Here is a 16,514-nt window from a genome sequence, read left to right as displayed (position 1 = left end):
GAGCCCGGGCTGTAGGCAGGCAGGCTGAGTAGTTGCAGCTCACGGGCTCTAAAGCGCAGGCTCAGTAGTTGTGGTGTTCGGGCTCGGTTGCCCTTCAGCATGTGAAATCTTCCTGGATCAGGGATCCAACCCGTGTCCCCTGCACTTGTAGGCAGATTCTTAAACAACTGGACCACCAGGGAAGTCGGATAGAATTTCTTCTTTGAAGATTTTTCAGTCCCTCTTCACCCCCCACCCCCAGTGCTGCACAAAATATTATTGTCAGACATAGCAGCCTTACACAGTGGAGTGTTTATAAATCATACATATAGACTTGCTAGGTCGAAGGGTATACGTATTTAATAGATATTACCAGATTGTTTTTCCCAGAAGACTGTTAACAGTTCATATTTCTACTACTAATGTATTGGAGCCCCCACTCACCCCAAAAGTGGGTGTTATCACTTCTTAAATTTATGGGTATAAAGTGGAATCTTTTGGAACATTAATTGGTGATTTTATAACCACTTGAGGGACTTTGTATTTCTCTGTTTGCTGCCCATTTCGGATGTGTCTTTGGTCAGTTGTCTTTAATTTTCCATTGACCATTAAAAAAAAATTGGATTGCCTTTTCTTATCAAGTTGCAAAGTAAAGAAAACAACCCCATTACTAGGGTTGCTGAGTTGTTGAGTATGTATATTTTGTGTCTCGGTTCTTTATAGAGCATTAAAGAATCAGGTACATATAGAAAAGGGTACAAATGCACTTTTTATAGACTTAATACAATTAATAGAATTGATAGTTAATAGAGTGAATAGTGGAGAGCTCTGTTACTTTGCATACCATGAGGACACCAGGACAAATATCCTGGTCAGGAAAAAGCTACGTTTTAGATTTTATTAGGTATTGCTTAATGGCATTCCTAAAGAAGTTTTAGTGTTTCGTTTCTCCAGCCATGTGATCAGTCCAAGGAATGGTATCTCATTATTGTCTTACTTGCATTTCCTCAACCTTAGACATATTTTACATATCTTTTTACATATTAATGGATGTTTGTGTCCATCTTCTGGGAACTGTTTGCTTATTTCTTTAATCATTTTCCTGTTGGGTTTTTGCATATGAGGATTTAACCCTATGTACTGCAAATCTTTTCCTCCAGTCTATTAAAATTTTTAAAAAATAGTTTGTTTTCTGTCTTACCTTAAGAAGATCTTTCCACAAATAAGATTATAAAACATTTTCTATTAAAAAGACGTTACTGTGTGTGTGACTTTTAGACCTTTACCTGGGCTAAAATTTATAATTGCGTATGGTGTGAACCTAGCTTTACATTTTAGCTCTGCCACTGAATAACCTTGAGCAACTGGACAGCATTGGACAGAGCTGAATGCTTCCTCCTCCTCAGAATGCGCACTTCCTCTAGCTTTTGTGTCCTAAGACTTTCTTGATTTTCCTTCTCCTTCTCTGGCTGGTCTTTTGTTCTCACTTTCAGACTCATTCTTCCCTTCCTGATCAGTATACTCTTCTGCCAGGTGACCATATCCAGACAATAGCTTCAGTCACACCAAAAGGCAGACAATTTTCCTATTTTTATGTCTGAGCTCTCAGCTGAATCCTGGATCTGCGTATCCACCTGCCTACTTGACATCTCCACTGGGGTGCTCCAGAGGCACCTCAAACACAGGATTTCCAAAATGGAGGATTTCCTCCTCCAGAACTGGCCCTCTTCTGGGAGTCCCTGTCTGAGCGAATGATATGATCATCTTCCAGTTACAAAAGCCATAAATCTGAGCACCATCCTTGACCATCTCCTACCCTCTCCCCAAAACAGCACCCAAAATGATGCCCAGCACCAAGCAGATGCTCGATAGATAGTTACTGAATGACTGGATGCCTGTTTAGTCCATCCCCAAGTCATGATGCTGCTATCTCCTAAATACTACCCCCCCACTTTTTTTTTTGGTTGCACTGGGTCTTCATTGCTCAGCATGGACTTCTACTGGTTGCTGTGAGCAGGGGCTTCTCTTGTTGCAGAGCACGAGCTCTAGAGTGTGCGGCTCAGTAGTTGTGGCACACGGGCTTAGTTGCTCCACAGCATATGGGATCTCCCAGGACCAGGGATCAAATCTGTGTCCCGTGCGTTGGCAAGGTAGATTCTTAACAACTGGACCACCAGGGAAGTCCGTCTCCTAAATATCTGATAAATCAGGATACTCCTGTCTATTTCTGCTCTCTCCACTCCGATTCAGTTACCATCTTCTCGAACCTGGATTTTGCTCCTACCTTCTCAATGACCTTGCATCATGCACCCTGGCCCCTGTGAGGCCCAGGCTCAAATCAAAAACCCAGACTTATTTTTTCCATGGCTCCTCATGACTCAGGATGAGACCTATGCTCCTCACCATGGCCTACAGAATGGGCTGCTTCCACCCCAGCCTCACCACGATCATGGCCAAGACCTTCTTCCGGAGTTGCCCAGCCACCCTGCCCTTTTGCTGTCCATGAAGAAACTTTGACTACCTTGCCCCCAGGGGACTCTGTACAAAGAGGAATTTGAAGAAATTCAGCAACCTTGTAATTTAACTTTCGGATTACAAAACACTCAACTAACCTTTTGTAAAAAAGACAGAAATATTTACACATATTCCTTAACGGAACTTAGGGTGCAGTCATTAGCTAGGTGGGATGAAGACTTCCCTTGTTAGAATTTTATTTATTCTGTGTCTTGTCAGCCTAAAAATGAGACATGCCCCTGCGAACATTTAGAGCAATTTATAACAATGGGTAATTGTTATATTGCCCATAACAGTTGGGACTGTATTACTTGAGTCTTTTAAATGTTTTTAATGTAATTTAAAAATATTTATTTATTTAAATATCTGGCTGCATCAGGTGTGAACTCTTAGCTGCAGTATGTGGGATCTAGTTCCCTGGCCAGGGATCAAACCCCTACCCCATGCATTGGGAGCTCAGAGTCTTAGCCGCTGGATCACCAGGGAAGTCGCATGTAAGTTTTCAATTGAAGTATAGGTGATTTACAATATTGTATTAGTTTCAGGTGTGCAGCAAAGTGATTCAGTCACACACATATTTACATATATATGTGTTGATATTCTTTTTCAGATTCTTTTCCCTTATAAATTATTACAAAATATTGAGTATAGTTCCCTGTACAACACAGTAGGGCTTTGTTGGTTACCTATTTTATATAAAGTATTACTTGAGTACTTTTTTGATAGGCTGAAATTAGATTTATTCGCTATGTTTTAGGAAGCTGAATTTTTAAAATATTTAATTCATCAGCTGTTGTTTAATTTTTAAAATACTTAATTCAGCCGGTATAAACCCCCTCGAACTGGATATGGAACAACAGACTGGTTCCAAATGGGAAAAGGAGTTCGTCAAGGCTGTATATTGTTACCTTGCTTATTTAACTTCTATGCAGAGTACATCATGAGAAATGCTGGGCTGGAAGAAGTACAAGCTGCAATCAAGATTGCCGAGAGAAATATCAATAACCTCAGATATGCAGATGACACCACCCTTATGGCAGAAAATGAAGAGGCACTAAAAAGCCTCTTGATGAAAGTGAAAGAGGAGAGTGAAAAAGTTGGCTTAAAGCTCAACATTCAGAAAACTAAGATCACGGCATCTGGTCCCATCACTTCATGGGAAATAGATGGAGAAGCAGTGGAAACGTGTCAGACTTTATTTTTGTGGGCTCCAAAATCACTGCAGATAGTGATTGCAGCCATGAAATGAAAAGACGCTTACTCCTTGGAAGGAAAGTTATGACCAACCTAGATAGCATATTCAAAAGCAGAGACATTACTTTGCCAACAAAGGTCTGTCTAGTCAAGGCTATGGTTTTTCCAGTGCTCCTGTATGGATGTGAGAGTTGGACTGAGAAGAAAGCTGAGCGCCGAAGAATTGATGCTTTTGAACTGTGGTGTTGGAGAAGACTCTTGAGAGTCCCTTGGACTGCAAGGAGATCCAACCAGCCCATTCTGAAGGAAGTCAGTCCTGGGATTTCTTTGGAAGGACTGATGCTGAAGCTGAAACTCCAATACTTTGGCCACCTCATGCGAAGAGTTGACTCATTGGAAAAGATTCTGATGCTGGGAGGGATTGGGGGCAGAAGGAGAAGGGGATGACAGAGGATGAGATGGCTGGATGGCATCACCGACTCGATGGACGTGAGTTTGGGTGAACTCCGGGAGTTGATGATGGACAGGGAGGCCTGGCGTGCTGTGATTCATGGGGTCGCAAAGAGTCGGACACGACTGAGTGACTGAACTGAACTGAAATCCCCTCGAGATTTTCTTGCAGTTAATAAAAAATACTTGTTTTTTTGTTATAGCAACAATGATAGAAGTCCAATTAAATGGTAATTCTAGCAAGAACAAGTTTAAAACACAAAGCAGGAGTCCACAAGCCACTTTCTCTGCTATCTGACCCGCTCGGCTCCGTGATGCCGGTGGACCTCAGCAAGTGGCCCGGGCCTCTGAGCCTGCAGGAAATGGATGAGCGGCCGCAGCACCCGCTGCAGGTCGAATATGGCGGGGCGGAGATCGACGAACTGGGCAAAGTGCTGACACCCACCCAGGTTAAAAACTGGCCCACCAGCACTACATGGGATGGCCTTGATCTAGGTAAATTGTACACCTTGGTCTTGACAGATCTGGATGCTCCCAGCGGGAAGGACCCCAAATACAGGGAATGGCACCATTTCCTGGTGGTCAACATGAGGGGCAACAACATCAGCAGTGGCACGGTTCTCTCCGATTATGTGGGCTCTGGGCCTCCCAAGGGCACAGGCCTGCACTGCTACGTCTGGCTGGTTTATGAGCAGAAAGGACCACTGAAGTGTGATGAGCCCATTCTCAGCAACCGATCTGGAGACCACCGTGGCAAATTCAAGGTGGCCTCTTTCCGCAAAAAGTACGAGCTTGGGGCCCCAGTGGCCGGCACGTGTTACCAGGCCAAATGGGATGATTATGTGCCCAAGCTCTACGAGCAGCTGTCTGGGAAGTAGAGGAGATGGACACTGTCCCAGAGTTCCCAGACAGTGTTTCAGTTTAGTGATGCATGTAGATTTTCCCCCATTTCTCTGCCTAAGCCCTGAGTGGTCAGATTTAGATTTAGGGTGACTTTTCTTTCCTTCTGCCTGTATTGTATAATTTTAGGGGGGTTATGTTTTGATCAAATTTGAACTCCGTTTTGGTGGGGGATTCTTTGGTACTGTGATGCAGTTTATCCAAATGTTAATAGACGAACAACAACCCAGACTTTAAAGAAGAAAAAAAATTCTGGTAAAAAGACCAGGTCTGCAGTATTAGAACAGAACTTCAAAGAGTCTTTAAGGGAGGTTGAAAACAAAAAAGAGATTGACTGTCTCTGCCTTTGTGAGCCTGAGCACAGAATTGTGTGTGAAGGTACCTACTGGCATGTGTTTTCACGGCTCTGTCTCACCAAGACAACCAGGGGCCGGCATGTCCACTAACCCCCCACGTCTCAGGCTGGTTACTGCGTGTCAGTGTCCCACTGTGGCTCCTTTAAAGAGCAATACTGGAAAAAGCTCCGTAGAAGAAATTGCTTTGCTGTTAAAGCCTGGCCATCTAGACGAGCAGCAGGGCTGGGTAAGAGGTTATCAGAATCTGAAAGTCTGTGCTTGTTAAATTGATCACACTTTGGTTTAAAAAAGAAAACGGGTCTGGAGTTGGTGAATATTGTGTTAATTTTGCTGTTTGCTTATAGTTTGAATAAAAATAAAAACACTGTGTAGATGTGAAAAAAAAAATTAAAACACAAAGCAGCGTCTTTACGTTTCCCTCGATGTTCCCAAGCGTGGAATGTTCCCCGCTCACCTGCTCCATCCTAATTGTCACTTACTAGTCCTTCAGCATCGCCTTCTCAGACTGACACTGCCTTTCTGATATCTTGGACGAAGACAAACCCTGCTATTTTACTTTCCCCACACTATTTCCATCTCTGTATTTGTCACAACTGGAGTTATAAACCTCCCTGTTTCATTCTTTAATCTTTGTTTCTCCCATACAGTGCGGTCTCTAAGAAGGGCCATCATATAATTTATTATCCAAACCATGACACCTCAGAGTGAATGAGGGAGCCCTTAATATTTACGTTGCATCAGTGGGCAAACACGAGATTGTCCCCAGAAGTACAGGATGTACTTTTGCCCCATTTAAAGGTAAAAAATGGGCTATCATTTCCCCCTCTCACACACCATTATATCCTAAGTTCTAAGCACACAGTTGGCAATAAACGCATATGAATATCACAGGTTGAGTCACCCTCACTTTCTCCCTCTGTGAAATGGACTTCACAACAGTCCCTCCCTCACAGGGCTGTTGTAAACACTGGGGCTGCCTCTCACACGATGGTTAATAGAGTACAGATGGAGGCCTACACACCCTATTGCTAAAGATTTAAAAGTTATACACCCAGAACTTCCCTGGTGGTCCAGTGGGTAAGACTCCACAATCCCAATGCAGGGGATCCGGGTTCCATCCTTGGTCAGGGAACTAGATCCCACATGGGTGCTGCAGTGAAGATCTTAGGTGCCACAGCCAAGACCCGGTGCAGCCAAAATAAACAAATATTTTAAAATATGTTGATTTATTTGGTTGCATTGGGTCTTCCATGGGATCTTCATTGTGGTATAGGGTTTAGTTGCTCCACAACATGTGGGATCTTAGTCCCCCAACCAAGGGATCAAACCCACGTCTCTTACATCGGAAGGCAGATTCTTAACCACTGGACCACCATGGAAGTCCCAATAAATAGTTTTTCAAAGTTTTACACCAAGCAAACAGCTGCTAAACAAAATATGATCTACCCTCTTCACAAAGACACCTCCAAAAAAGAAAACAGAAAGATACGTGCAAAGTGACAGTCCCTATCAAACGACTCTGGGTGGTGTGATTTCAAAGTGGACTTTCTTTTCTGCCAAAGTCCTAGGTTCACTCTGGGGAGATAAGGTGGGGGAAGGGGGGCAGCTTTCTCTCACATTTATTGGATCGTGAGGGTACCCCCTGTCAGTCTTCCAGTAATTTGCGATACTCATGTGATAAACACTTGCTTTTAGTTCCTTTTTACTGGGGGAGGGGACTTCTCTCCTTTCACACCTCCCTCCTCCCCATTCAGGACTCCCTATATGCGTCTTCTCCCCTTACCTGGGCTATTCAAGCAACCTCCATTCACAGGTGCTCCCAGCTCCCCATCCTGCAGGAATGGGGAGGAACTGGAGGCTGGAAGATCCCACTGGAATTTAGAATTCCCTGACAGCTTGGAATTCTACCCAGGAACATGGAGACTTTCAGACAGGAGGCCCCTCCACTCCTAACTTGAAGACCATCCCTCTTCTTTTCTAAATGCCCTTCCCCCATCCCACCATGGGGGCCACCTGTGCACCCCACCAGCTTGCCCCTGCTCTGTCCACAGCCCCAGAGATAGAGCGGTTTCCTCAGGTTTAGAGGTGCACTCCCGATCCCCTAACATCACTGACTCAGGGAACAGGCCCATGCCCAAGTTTCAGAAAAAGGCTGAGCTACTTGTTCAGCAAATTCGGGGGCTTCGAGGTCCCAGACCATGTCCAGAAATGGGGACTCGGGCACATTTTAGCTCCTGGGGATGCCTTGCCCTGCGGAGTCAGACTCAAGCCTGAATCCAAGGGCAAAATTGTTAATTCCAGTCCATATAACTTACTAAGCACCCGCTGTGTGTCCCACTTACCTGTTGTAGGTGCTAGGAATTCAGCTGTGAGCAAAACAGGACTTTCCAGCACTCACGTTCATGTGGGGAAGACAGACAGTAAGTAAGGAAACGAATAACTACTTATGAAAAGCCTGGTACACTGTATTTCACTTGGATGAAATACAGTTTCATTTCACCTTCAGCTCTAACCTGGGGATTGTTCTTGGCATTGTGGGAGATGGAGCATCCTTCCCCGCGTGTCCCCACTTTCGCCGCCAGAGGGCGCGCCGACCCTGTTTGTCCACACGCGCGTTTTCTCCCTTAGTCTCAGGTGGGTCACTTAGCCTCGAAGGAGTCCTGTTTTGTGATTTCCCTGGGGGCCTGTCTCTCCCGTGACATAACTGCTCTCCCTCCCTGCTCTGCCCCACAGCGACCAGGTATGTGGTCGGGACTGGGGTGGAGTGTGCCCCGTGCACCCCGCGTGAGTTGTACTAGTGGACGTGGGTTGGGGGATTCCAAGCGCTGGACCAGGACCAAAGTATATGAAGCGAATGCGTGAGGTCAGTGGTGAGGCTGGCCACACACCCGACCCGTCTGGAAATGCGGAACAAGGAGTCTAGGTGTGTGAGTCAGGGGTTTGCATGAGAGCCACCTTCGCGCAATGGAGGCGCTGGTCTGCTGAGATGGGTACCGAGGATCGCCCAGCCCGCCAAGGCCGCCGCACGCGCATCTCCTGATGGGGTGCGGAGTGAAGAGCAAGCACCTGGAGCCAGCTTTGGGCCATGTGTGATGAGAAACTGTGGGGCAAGGTCCTTTTGACAAGTCCCTGTCACTCTCTGTCTACTCCCTTTCACACTTTCTGGCCCCAAATGTTTCAGCCTAGGTTGTGCTTTCCCTGCCTCAGCTCCCAGATCAGTCATTTCTCCAAGGGGCTCTGTTCCTTTGAGCCAGGAAAGGCTTTTGTGTTTTTTGTTTGTTTTTTCCTTTAATTAAAAAAAATTGTATTTATTTGGTGCACCAGGTCTTGGTCGCAGCACTCGGGATCTTTACTTTCGGCATGTGGGATCTAGTTCCCTGACCAGGGATCCAACCTGGGACCTCTGCATTGGAAGCTTGGACTCAACCACTGGACCACCAGGGAAGCCCCTACAGGTGTGGAATTTTTAATAAAATACTTAATATATTGGAAGGCACTTTCCGCACCAATGGACATTTTTCAAGAGGTTTAGTGAGAGGAGCCCATGAACAATCCAGTCATGGTGACCGGGTAGAGAATGGAGGATGAGAATAGTCAGTTTTTTCCCTGCACCATCTCTCCGATGGTCACCTCCATCTCCCAGAAATGGGAATCTTCCCTCAAACATGATGAGCTCATCATTCCACAAGCTCTCCAAGGGGGTGACTCTGCCGCAATCTTCGTCAAGGCCCCAGTAGACCCAGAAATGCGCCAACCAAGGCCGCTTCAAGTCCCATGCCAGGACTGGAGGTCACACAGACACTAGAACTTTTCTCATTCTGGGCCAAGTGTCTCTGTGCTGAGTTGGTGGTGTCTGTGGAGGGGGTCCCACGGCACCTCAGAGATGATGGGGACGGTCCTCCTATCCCAAGCAGAGGCGATTTTCAAAGCCCCTCCTCTACCGCCTCCTCCTCCAGTAAAGGAGCAAGAGAATCTAGAACCAGTCTCCCCACCCAGCTCCCTCCTCCAGAATCTCACCCAGAAGGGATTGTCAACACCATTGCTTAGTCACTAAGTCATATCCAATTCTTTGCGACCCCACCAGGCTCCTCATCCCTGGGGTTTCCCAGGCAAGAATACTGGCATGGGTTGCCATTTCCTTCTCCAGGGGATCTTCCTGATTCCTTCAAAATGCAGGGATTGCACCTGCGTCTCCTGCATTGGCGGGAGCATGCTTTACCCCTGAGCCACCTGGGAAGCTCTGTGTCAACATTATAGTAAGTGAAACTGGAGTCTGCTGGTGAGGAGAAAATGGGTGGATCTGAATCCTGAGGCCATAGACTGAGAAAAGAGGCAACTGGGAAGGACAGGGAAAGGGTAGAACAAAGAGGAAAAGTTGAGGGACACTTGGAGGCAAGATTTCAACCTGAAGTTCCCAGAGCGTCTCACCTACGAACCTGTGCTGCCTGGCCCTTGATCTCCTAGACTGAGCTCTGGTTCCCATGTTTGAATGGAGTCTGGGGTCCACTCACAGGGCTAGACTCTGAGTGCCCCACCCCCACAGCCCTGTCCCACATTCCTACCCCCTCATTTGCAGCCCCACCTCCTGATCTTCTCTTTATTTTTATTTTCATAATTAATTACTTTTTGTGGTGTGTAATGTCTTATTCAGGAGAAGACAATGGCACCCCACTCCAGTACTCTTGCCTGGAAAATCCCATGGACGGAGGAGCCTGGTAGGCTGCAGTCCATGGGGTTGCGAAGAGTCGGACACAACTGAGCGTCTTCACTTTCACTTTTCACTTTCACGCATTGGAGAAGGAAATGGCAGCCCACTCCAGTGTTCTTGCTTGGAGAATCCCAGGGATGGGGGAGCCTGGTGGGCTGCTGTCTATGGGGTCACACAGAGTCGGACATGACTGAAGCGACTTAGCAACAGCAGCAGCAGTGTCTTATTCCCTGACCAGAGATGGCATGGTGCCTCTTGCAGTAGAAGCATGGAGGAGTCTTTTTCTTTTTTTTCACTTCATTTTATTTATATTTATTTTTAGAAAGTGAAAGTAAAGTCCCTCAGTCGTGTCCGACTCTTTGCGACCCCATGGACTGTAGCCTACCAGGGTCCTCCATCCATGGGATTCTCGAGACAAGAATACTGGAGTGGGTTGCCATTTCCTTCTCCAGGGGATCTTCCTGACCCAGGGATCGAACCTGGGCCTCCTGCATTGGAAGTAGACGCTTTAACCTCTGAGCCATCAGGGAAGCCTGCTTAGTTCTATTCTAGTCTCTGTTCTGTTTATTTTTATTGGAGTATAATTGCTTTATAATGTTGTGTCATCTTCTGCTGTACAAAGAAGTGAATCAGCTCTATGCATACATGTATCCCCTCTCTCCTGGCCTTCCCTTCCATCCCCCCATCCCACCCCTCTGGGTCATCACAGAGTACAGAGCTGAGCTCCCTGGGCTCTACACCAGGTTCCCACTAGCTATCAATTTTACACATGGTGGAGTCTTCACCACTGGACTACCAGAGAAGGCCCCAGCCACATCTGCACCCAGCCCCCTTCTGGAACGTTCTGGTGAAGAATGACTTGAAAGGGTGTCCAAACCCACCTCCCCACCCTGGAACCAAACTCCTTCCTCTCTCCTTGCACTTACTTCACGGGCCAGTCCCGTCCCTTCCTGGACCCAGACTTCTGTAGTGTACTTTTTGAGTTGTGAAAGACATGGAAATTATTTTCTTATGTGTTAATTTTATATTGATATAAAACAATTTTATATCAGAATTACACAGAATAAAGTGATACCTTTTGTCCCTGAATTGGGTGTGCCCCCAAACGGGCCTCCGACAATCAGCCCTCTCCCCAACTTTCTGTTCTAAACCTTTGTGGAAGGCTGGTGTCACTGGTTGTGGCCGTTAGAGAGGCCTGGGCTGAAATGACCTTCGGTTAAAGGTCCAAACATTCCAGAAGTTTCCAGGCCCTTCTCTGAGCAGAGCTGACTCCAGAGGAGGAATGTCTTACCAATCGACCACTCTGACCTTTGCCTGTGCTCTGCCTTACTAAGTTCAGATACCTCCGTTTCCAGAATCTTGTAAAGGCGCAAATTTTGATTTCTTTCTAGGAAATCCTTTTTGGAGACAAGCAAATTCTTCCTTTGTGAGAGTTCCAACCCCCACACCACAATCTCTGGGCCGGTACAAAGTCCAGCCCCGGGGTGGATTTCCAAGAAAGGGGAGACTTTTCTTTCTGCCTCCTGGTCCACCCTCAGAAGCGCCCCGCCCCGCGCTGGGCCCAGTGCCCGCCAGGGGGCGCGCCGACCCACCCTCCCTCCTTGGTTGGGGGGTTGGGAGGGAGAGACCAGTCCAGACTCGGGCTCCGCGCCGAAGACCCCGTCCCTCCCTGCCTGTGAGTCGCGTCCCCCACCTTGTGCCACACCCTGTCGAGATCAGTGCAAGAAAGCGGAGACTTGTGATTGAAATGGAATTTTTATTCAGTGCAACCAGGAGGTCATGGTAACTTGAAACTTGTTCTTAAGTGGAAAAGTGGGTGTTATCTTGCCACCTTTGGAAGTGGAGAAAGGACTCCGTTTGCATCGATCCCGCCATGATAGAATATGTGAGGTTGCAGAATTCACAGAGTGCCTCCTGGTTTGCTCCTGGTGGAGAAAATGCCAAGGGGAATCACGGATCTCATTAAGGGTCCCCAGGTCCAGCCTGGGGATTGATCATCCCTCACGGTATTAGTCACAGGGGTCATTGTGAGAGGTCAGGGTCCTGGGGACATCCAACAGCAAAGTAACCTCTCACGATTGTCCATGGTCACAGAAAGGGGACCAGTCTCCCTACTCAGGATAGACTTAGGATGACTGTTACAAAGGAGACAGAATAAGGAGGGAGGGATTGAATCTGAGTGTCTCCTATCCCTCTAAAACCCACTCCATGTCCCAGATCTAAGGGGACAACACATCTCTCCAGGCTCATTCAGGACACAGCATCCAACTGACCTCTGATCAGCCAACACTGAAGAGAGACAGAGAGAGCGGGGGAGCAAGAGAGAGATGGATGCAGAGGGAGGGATGGATAGATTATGGGCAGAGGAGTAGAAAAGAGAAACACAAGCTGACCAACGAAGAGGATGAAATAGAAATAAAAACGAAAGGAGAAAGAAGCAACAGAGAGTTCAGTTCAGTTCAGTCGCTCAGTCGTGTCCAACTCTTTGCCACCCCATGAACTGCAGCACGCCAGGCCTCCCTGTCCATCACCAACTCCCAGAGTCCACCCAAACCCATGTCCATTGAGTTGGTGATGGATGCCATCCAGCCATCTCATCCTCTGTCGTCCCCTTCTCCTCCTGCCCTCAATCCCTCCCAGCATCAGGGTCTTTGGTGGATGGAATAGAGTAGGTGGATGGGGACGGAAGGACCCAGAAAAGCACTCGGTGGGGGGCGATGAGTCATAGAACCAGTATGCAGGCCCCCCTTTCCTCCGTGCCCCCTCCTCCCTTGGAAGGCACAGAACCTCACCTGCCACAAACCCGATCGTCTGAGGATACAGCCGAGTAACAATTTTGACCTTTCACCTTCACCACGAAGGACTCCTGGGGCCTGTTGACCAACCACGGGCAGCACTGCTCGAAGCAGACCCTAAAGGTGCAGTTCCCACACTTCCGGGTCCTGCCCAAGGGTACCACGGCATCGTCACAGCAACAGTCCTGCCGGGGGTCGCAGAACTGGTCCCCGCATCGCTCTTGTGACTGGCACAGCAACAGCTGAGTGCCTGTGGGGGACACTGGAGGAAACAGAGGTGGTGTCACCCTGGCAGCGGGGTGGGCAAGTCCTGGGCTGGGGTCTTCTGGGAGCGGCACCCCACCCCCCAGCGTCCGCGTCCCTCCTGGGCTCACCTGGGGCAGCATGTGAACAGAGAAGCAAAAGGATGCAGACAGCGGCCAAGACAGCTGTGGGAGAAAAAGGGATGATGCTTGGCCTCAAAAGTGGATGGGGCAGCCACTGGAGCCCAACCTAGAGGAGGGGGGGTCCGAGGGGGTGTCTGTCCTGACCAAGGCTCAGGGAAAGCTTAGGAACAGACCTGTGTTAGGTGTCTGCGGATTATGGGTCTGTGGAAGTTGAGAGGAGGCAGGCAGGACTCAGAGAAATGGGTTTGGGGTTCTGAGGGATGTGGGTGTTCCCTGGGAGGGAAGAGTTCAGAGCAGGAGGCTCAGCTGGAGTCAAGCGTTAAAGGCAGCTGAGCTAACACTGGTGTTGTGTTATGTCCATGACCAATATTAAAATTTAGATGCCAGGATTTGGGGTGGGAGACTGTCATAATGTACAGCATTGGGCATGAGTTTGGAAATTGATCAGGGACATGGATGGGGCTGCTCTTGGTCTTCCCAAGTGGTTCAGGGATAAAGAACACTCCTGCCAAATCCCATGGATGGAGGAGCCTGGTGGGCTGCAGTCCATGGGGTCGCTAAGAGTCAGACACGACTGAGCGATTTCACTTTCACTTGTCACTTTCATGCACTGGAGATGGAAATGGCAATCCACTCCAGTGTTCTTGCCTGGAGAATCCCAGGGATGGGCTGCCATCTATGGGGTCGCACAGAGTCGGACACCACTGAAGCGACTTAGCAGCAGCAGCACCCAATGCAGGAGGCACAGGTTCAATCCCTAAGTCAGGAAGATCCCCTGGAGAAGGAAATGGCAACCCACTCCTGTATTCTTGCCTGGAGAATCCCATGAACAGAGGAGCCTGGAGAGCTACAGTCCATGGGGTCCCAACGAGCTGGACATGACTGAGCGACTGAGCAGGCAGCACGCCCTTGGGGATGTGGCAGGGGTACTGCCATGATGGAGTCCCTTGTCTGGCTGGGGGCTAGGGACGAGGAGTGATGGATTGAAGCGAGGATGGTGTTGAGGCTGATTTTGGATTTGGGCTCCAAGAGAGTCGGGATTTGGTCCTTCTTACCCAGGATGCAGCGTCGTGGAGTCATGGCTCTGGATTGGCTGCGGTGGAGTGGAAGGAAGTGTAGCAGATCCCAGCAGCTGGTTTTATACTATGCCGCCGAAGCCCCGCCCCCACCTGCCCCAGAAAGAAGCTCCTGCTCTCATCAGCTCTCCTGTCTTCCTGCCAGGCCTGCAGAGACACGCTGGGGCCCTGGGGCAGCAACAGGTTTCAGATGTGAGCTTGGTCACGTCACTGTCAAACATGATGTCAATTCTTTGAGAGCCAGGAGGAGACCCATGGGGCCCCCTCCTCCCCCTCCCCACCAGAGCCTCCCTCTCACCCCGGACACTGCAGCCTCTTTTGCAAATAGGGATCCTTGGGGTCCTTCCCACTCTCCCAAGATGAATCCACTCGCCAGCTTTCCCATCAGATCCTCTAAGTCTTCTACTTTCTGGACTTTAAAAAAAATAATTTTATTTATTTATTTATTTTTGGCAATGCTGGGTCTTCGTTGCCACGTGCGGGTTTTTCTCTAGTTGAGGGGAGCAGGGGCTGCTCTCTAGTTGCGGGACACAGGCTTCTCATCGCAGTGGCTTTTCTTCCCGCCTCTTTGTCACTGAGCCACCAGGGAAGCCCGACCCTTATTTTTTTAGTCTAAAATAGATGACAGACACATTTAAGAGCCTGGCAATAAAGATTCACTGAGAATGAGCTGTGTGGCAAGCCCTGAGTTAGAGGCTGCTACAGGTGCAGTGATTACTCAGTAGCATCAGAGAGGGCTACAGACCATCTTTAAGACCATGATGACTCAGAGAGGTCAGGTTTGGGTAAAAACTCAGTGGCTGTGGGAGCCCAGATTAGAGTGGGAGGTCATGAGATGCCTTGAGTGTTCAGGGAGGGATTCCTGGAAGAGGGGATATGTGAGCTAATATTTCAAGGATGAGGCTGAACTGTATTTTAGGAAGGCTGAGCCCCAGAGAGTGTGGAAGACAGACGAGGGAGCTGGAGCGAGTGGGAGAGGGGCAGGGTCAGTCCCTTGTGAGCATTGAGGACTCAGGACTTTATCCTCAGTGCACTGAGCACCATGTCCATGTCCTGAGCATGGAAGGAGAGTATTCAGATCTGTGTCTACGAATATCTGTCTCCCCAGGTCTGCTCTGGGGAGGCTGGACAGGAAGGTTGAGACCGGAGTTAGGAGCTCAGGGAAGATCCTGCTACAGCAAAAATACCTGTGCAGTGACCAGAGTTCTAAATGTTTTCTTTTTCCCATTGATGCTTTCAAACTGTGGTGCTGGAGAGGACTCTTGGGAGTCCCTTGGAGAGCACTCTTGGGAGTCCCTTGGAGAGCAAGGAGATCACACCAGTCAATCCTAAAGGAAATCAACGCTGAATATTTATTGGAGGGACTGATGCTGAGGCTGAAGCTCCAATACTTAGGCTACCTGCTGCAAAGAGCCAACTCATTGGAAAAGACCCTGATGCTGGGAAAGATTGAAGGTGGGAGGAGAAGTGGGTAACAGAGGATGAGATGGTTGGATGGCATCACTGACTCAATGGACATCAGTTTGAGCAAGCTCCAGGAGATGGTGATGGACAGGGAAGCCTGGGGTGCTGCAGTCCTTGGGGTCTTAAAGAGTCGGACAAGACTGAGCGACTGAACAACAGCAGAAGAGGGGGCAGGGTACAGCATGCTCCCCTCCCAGCCCCACGTCGCCCCTTGGAGTTTGGGGGTTTCTGCAGTCTCTGAGTATTTCCCAACTGTGGACTGCAACATTTTAGTAGGTTAGACAACCACTCAAGCTGGGCATCGGCTACATCATTTTTTAATTGAAGAAAATATAGATTAAGGAATGGATTAGTATGTGCTGCAAAGAATCTTTTTTCCAGGTTTTAAAAAAAATTATTTTAAAATGTCATGTTAGTTTCTGCTGTACAGCAAAGTGAATCAGCTATATGTTTCCATATATCCCCTCTTTTTTGGATTTCTTTCCCATTTAGGTCATCACAGAGTTTCCTGGGCTATACATCAGGCTCTCATTAGCTGTCTATTTTAAGCACAGTATCAATAGTGTATATATGCCAGTCCCAATCTCCCGATTCATCCCATGCCCGCCTCTTTCCCCTTGGGCATCCATGCATGGTTTTCTGTGTCTCTGTTTCTGCTTTGCAAATAAGATCACTTGTACCATTTTTCTAGA

The 16,514-nt window shown here is 48.2% G+C and overlaps 1 protein-coding gene, 1 non-coding gene and 1 pseudogene across 3 annotated transcripts; 1 reads left to right on the top strand and 2 right to left on the bottom strand.

The window, feature by feature from the left end:
- Nucleotides 1-4,439: 4,439 nt before the first annotated feature.
- On the top strand, nt 4,440-5,363 carry LOC113876317 (annotated as a pseudogene). Its single transcript, XR_003506455.1, has one exon. The product of XR_003506455.1 is annotated as a phosphatidylethanolamine-binding protein 1 pseudogene (transcript).
- A 5,195-nt stretch (nt 5,364-10,558) lies between these two features.
- TRNAW-CCA lies at nt 10,559-10,631 on the bottom strand. Its single transcript has one exon. It is a non-coding gene; the product is annotated as a tRNA-Trp (tRNA).
- A 1,206-nt stretch (nt 10,632-11,837) lies between these two features.
- On the bottom strand, nt 11,838-14,396 carry LOC113875836 (insulin growth factor-like family member 1). The gene is made up of 4 exons (XM_027514502.1): nt 14,338-14,396; nt 13,271-13,324; nt 12,894-13,158; nt 11,838-12,026 (listed from the first exon to the last, which is right to left on the bottom strand). Exons 1-4 carry the CDS (start codon nt 14,360-14,362, stop codon nt 12,002-12,004), a joined length of 369 nt encoding a protein of 122 aa, XP_027370303.1. The 5' UTR covers nt 14,363-14,396; the 3' UTR covers nt 11,838-12,001.
- Nucleotides 14,397-16,514: the final 2,118 nt, after the last annotated feature.

Source organism: Bos indicus x Bos taurus, chromosome 18 (assembly GCF_003369695.1).
Source record: "Bos indicus x Bos taurus breed Angus x Brahman F1 hybrid chromosome 18, Bos_hybrid_MaternalHap_v2.0, whole genome shotgun sequence".
NCBI lineage: Eukaryota > Metazoa > Chordata > Mammalia > Artiodactyla > Bovidae > Bos > Bos indicus x Bos taurus.
The sequence above is the reverse complement of the archived record's forward strand: the minus strand, read 5'-3'. Positions and strand labels throughout refer to the sequence as shown.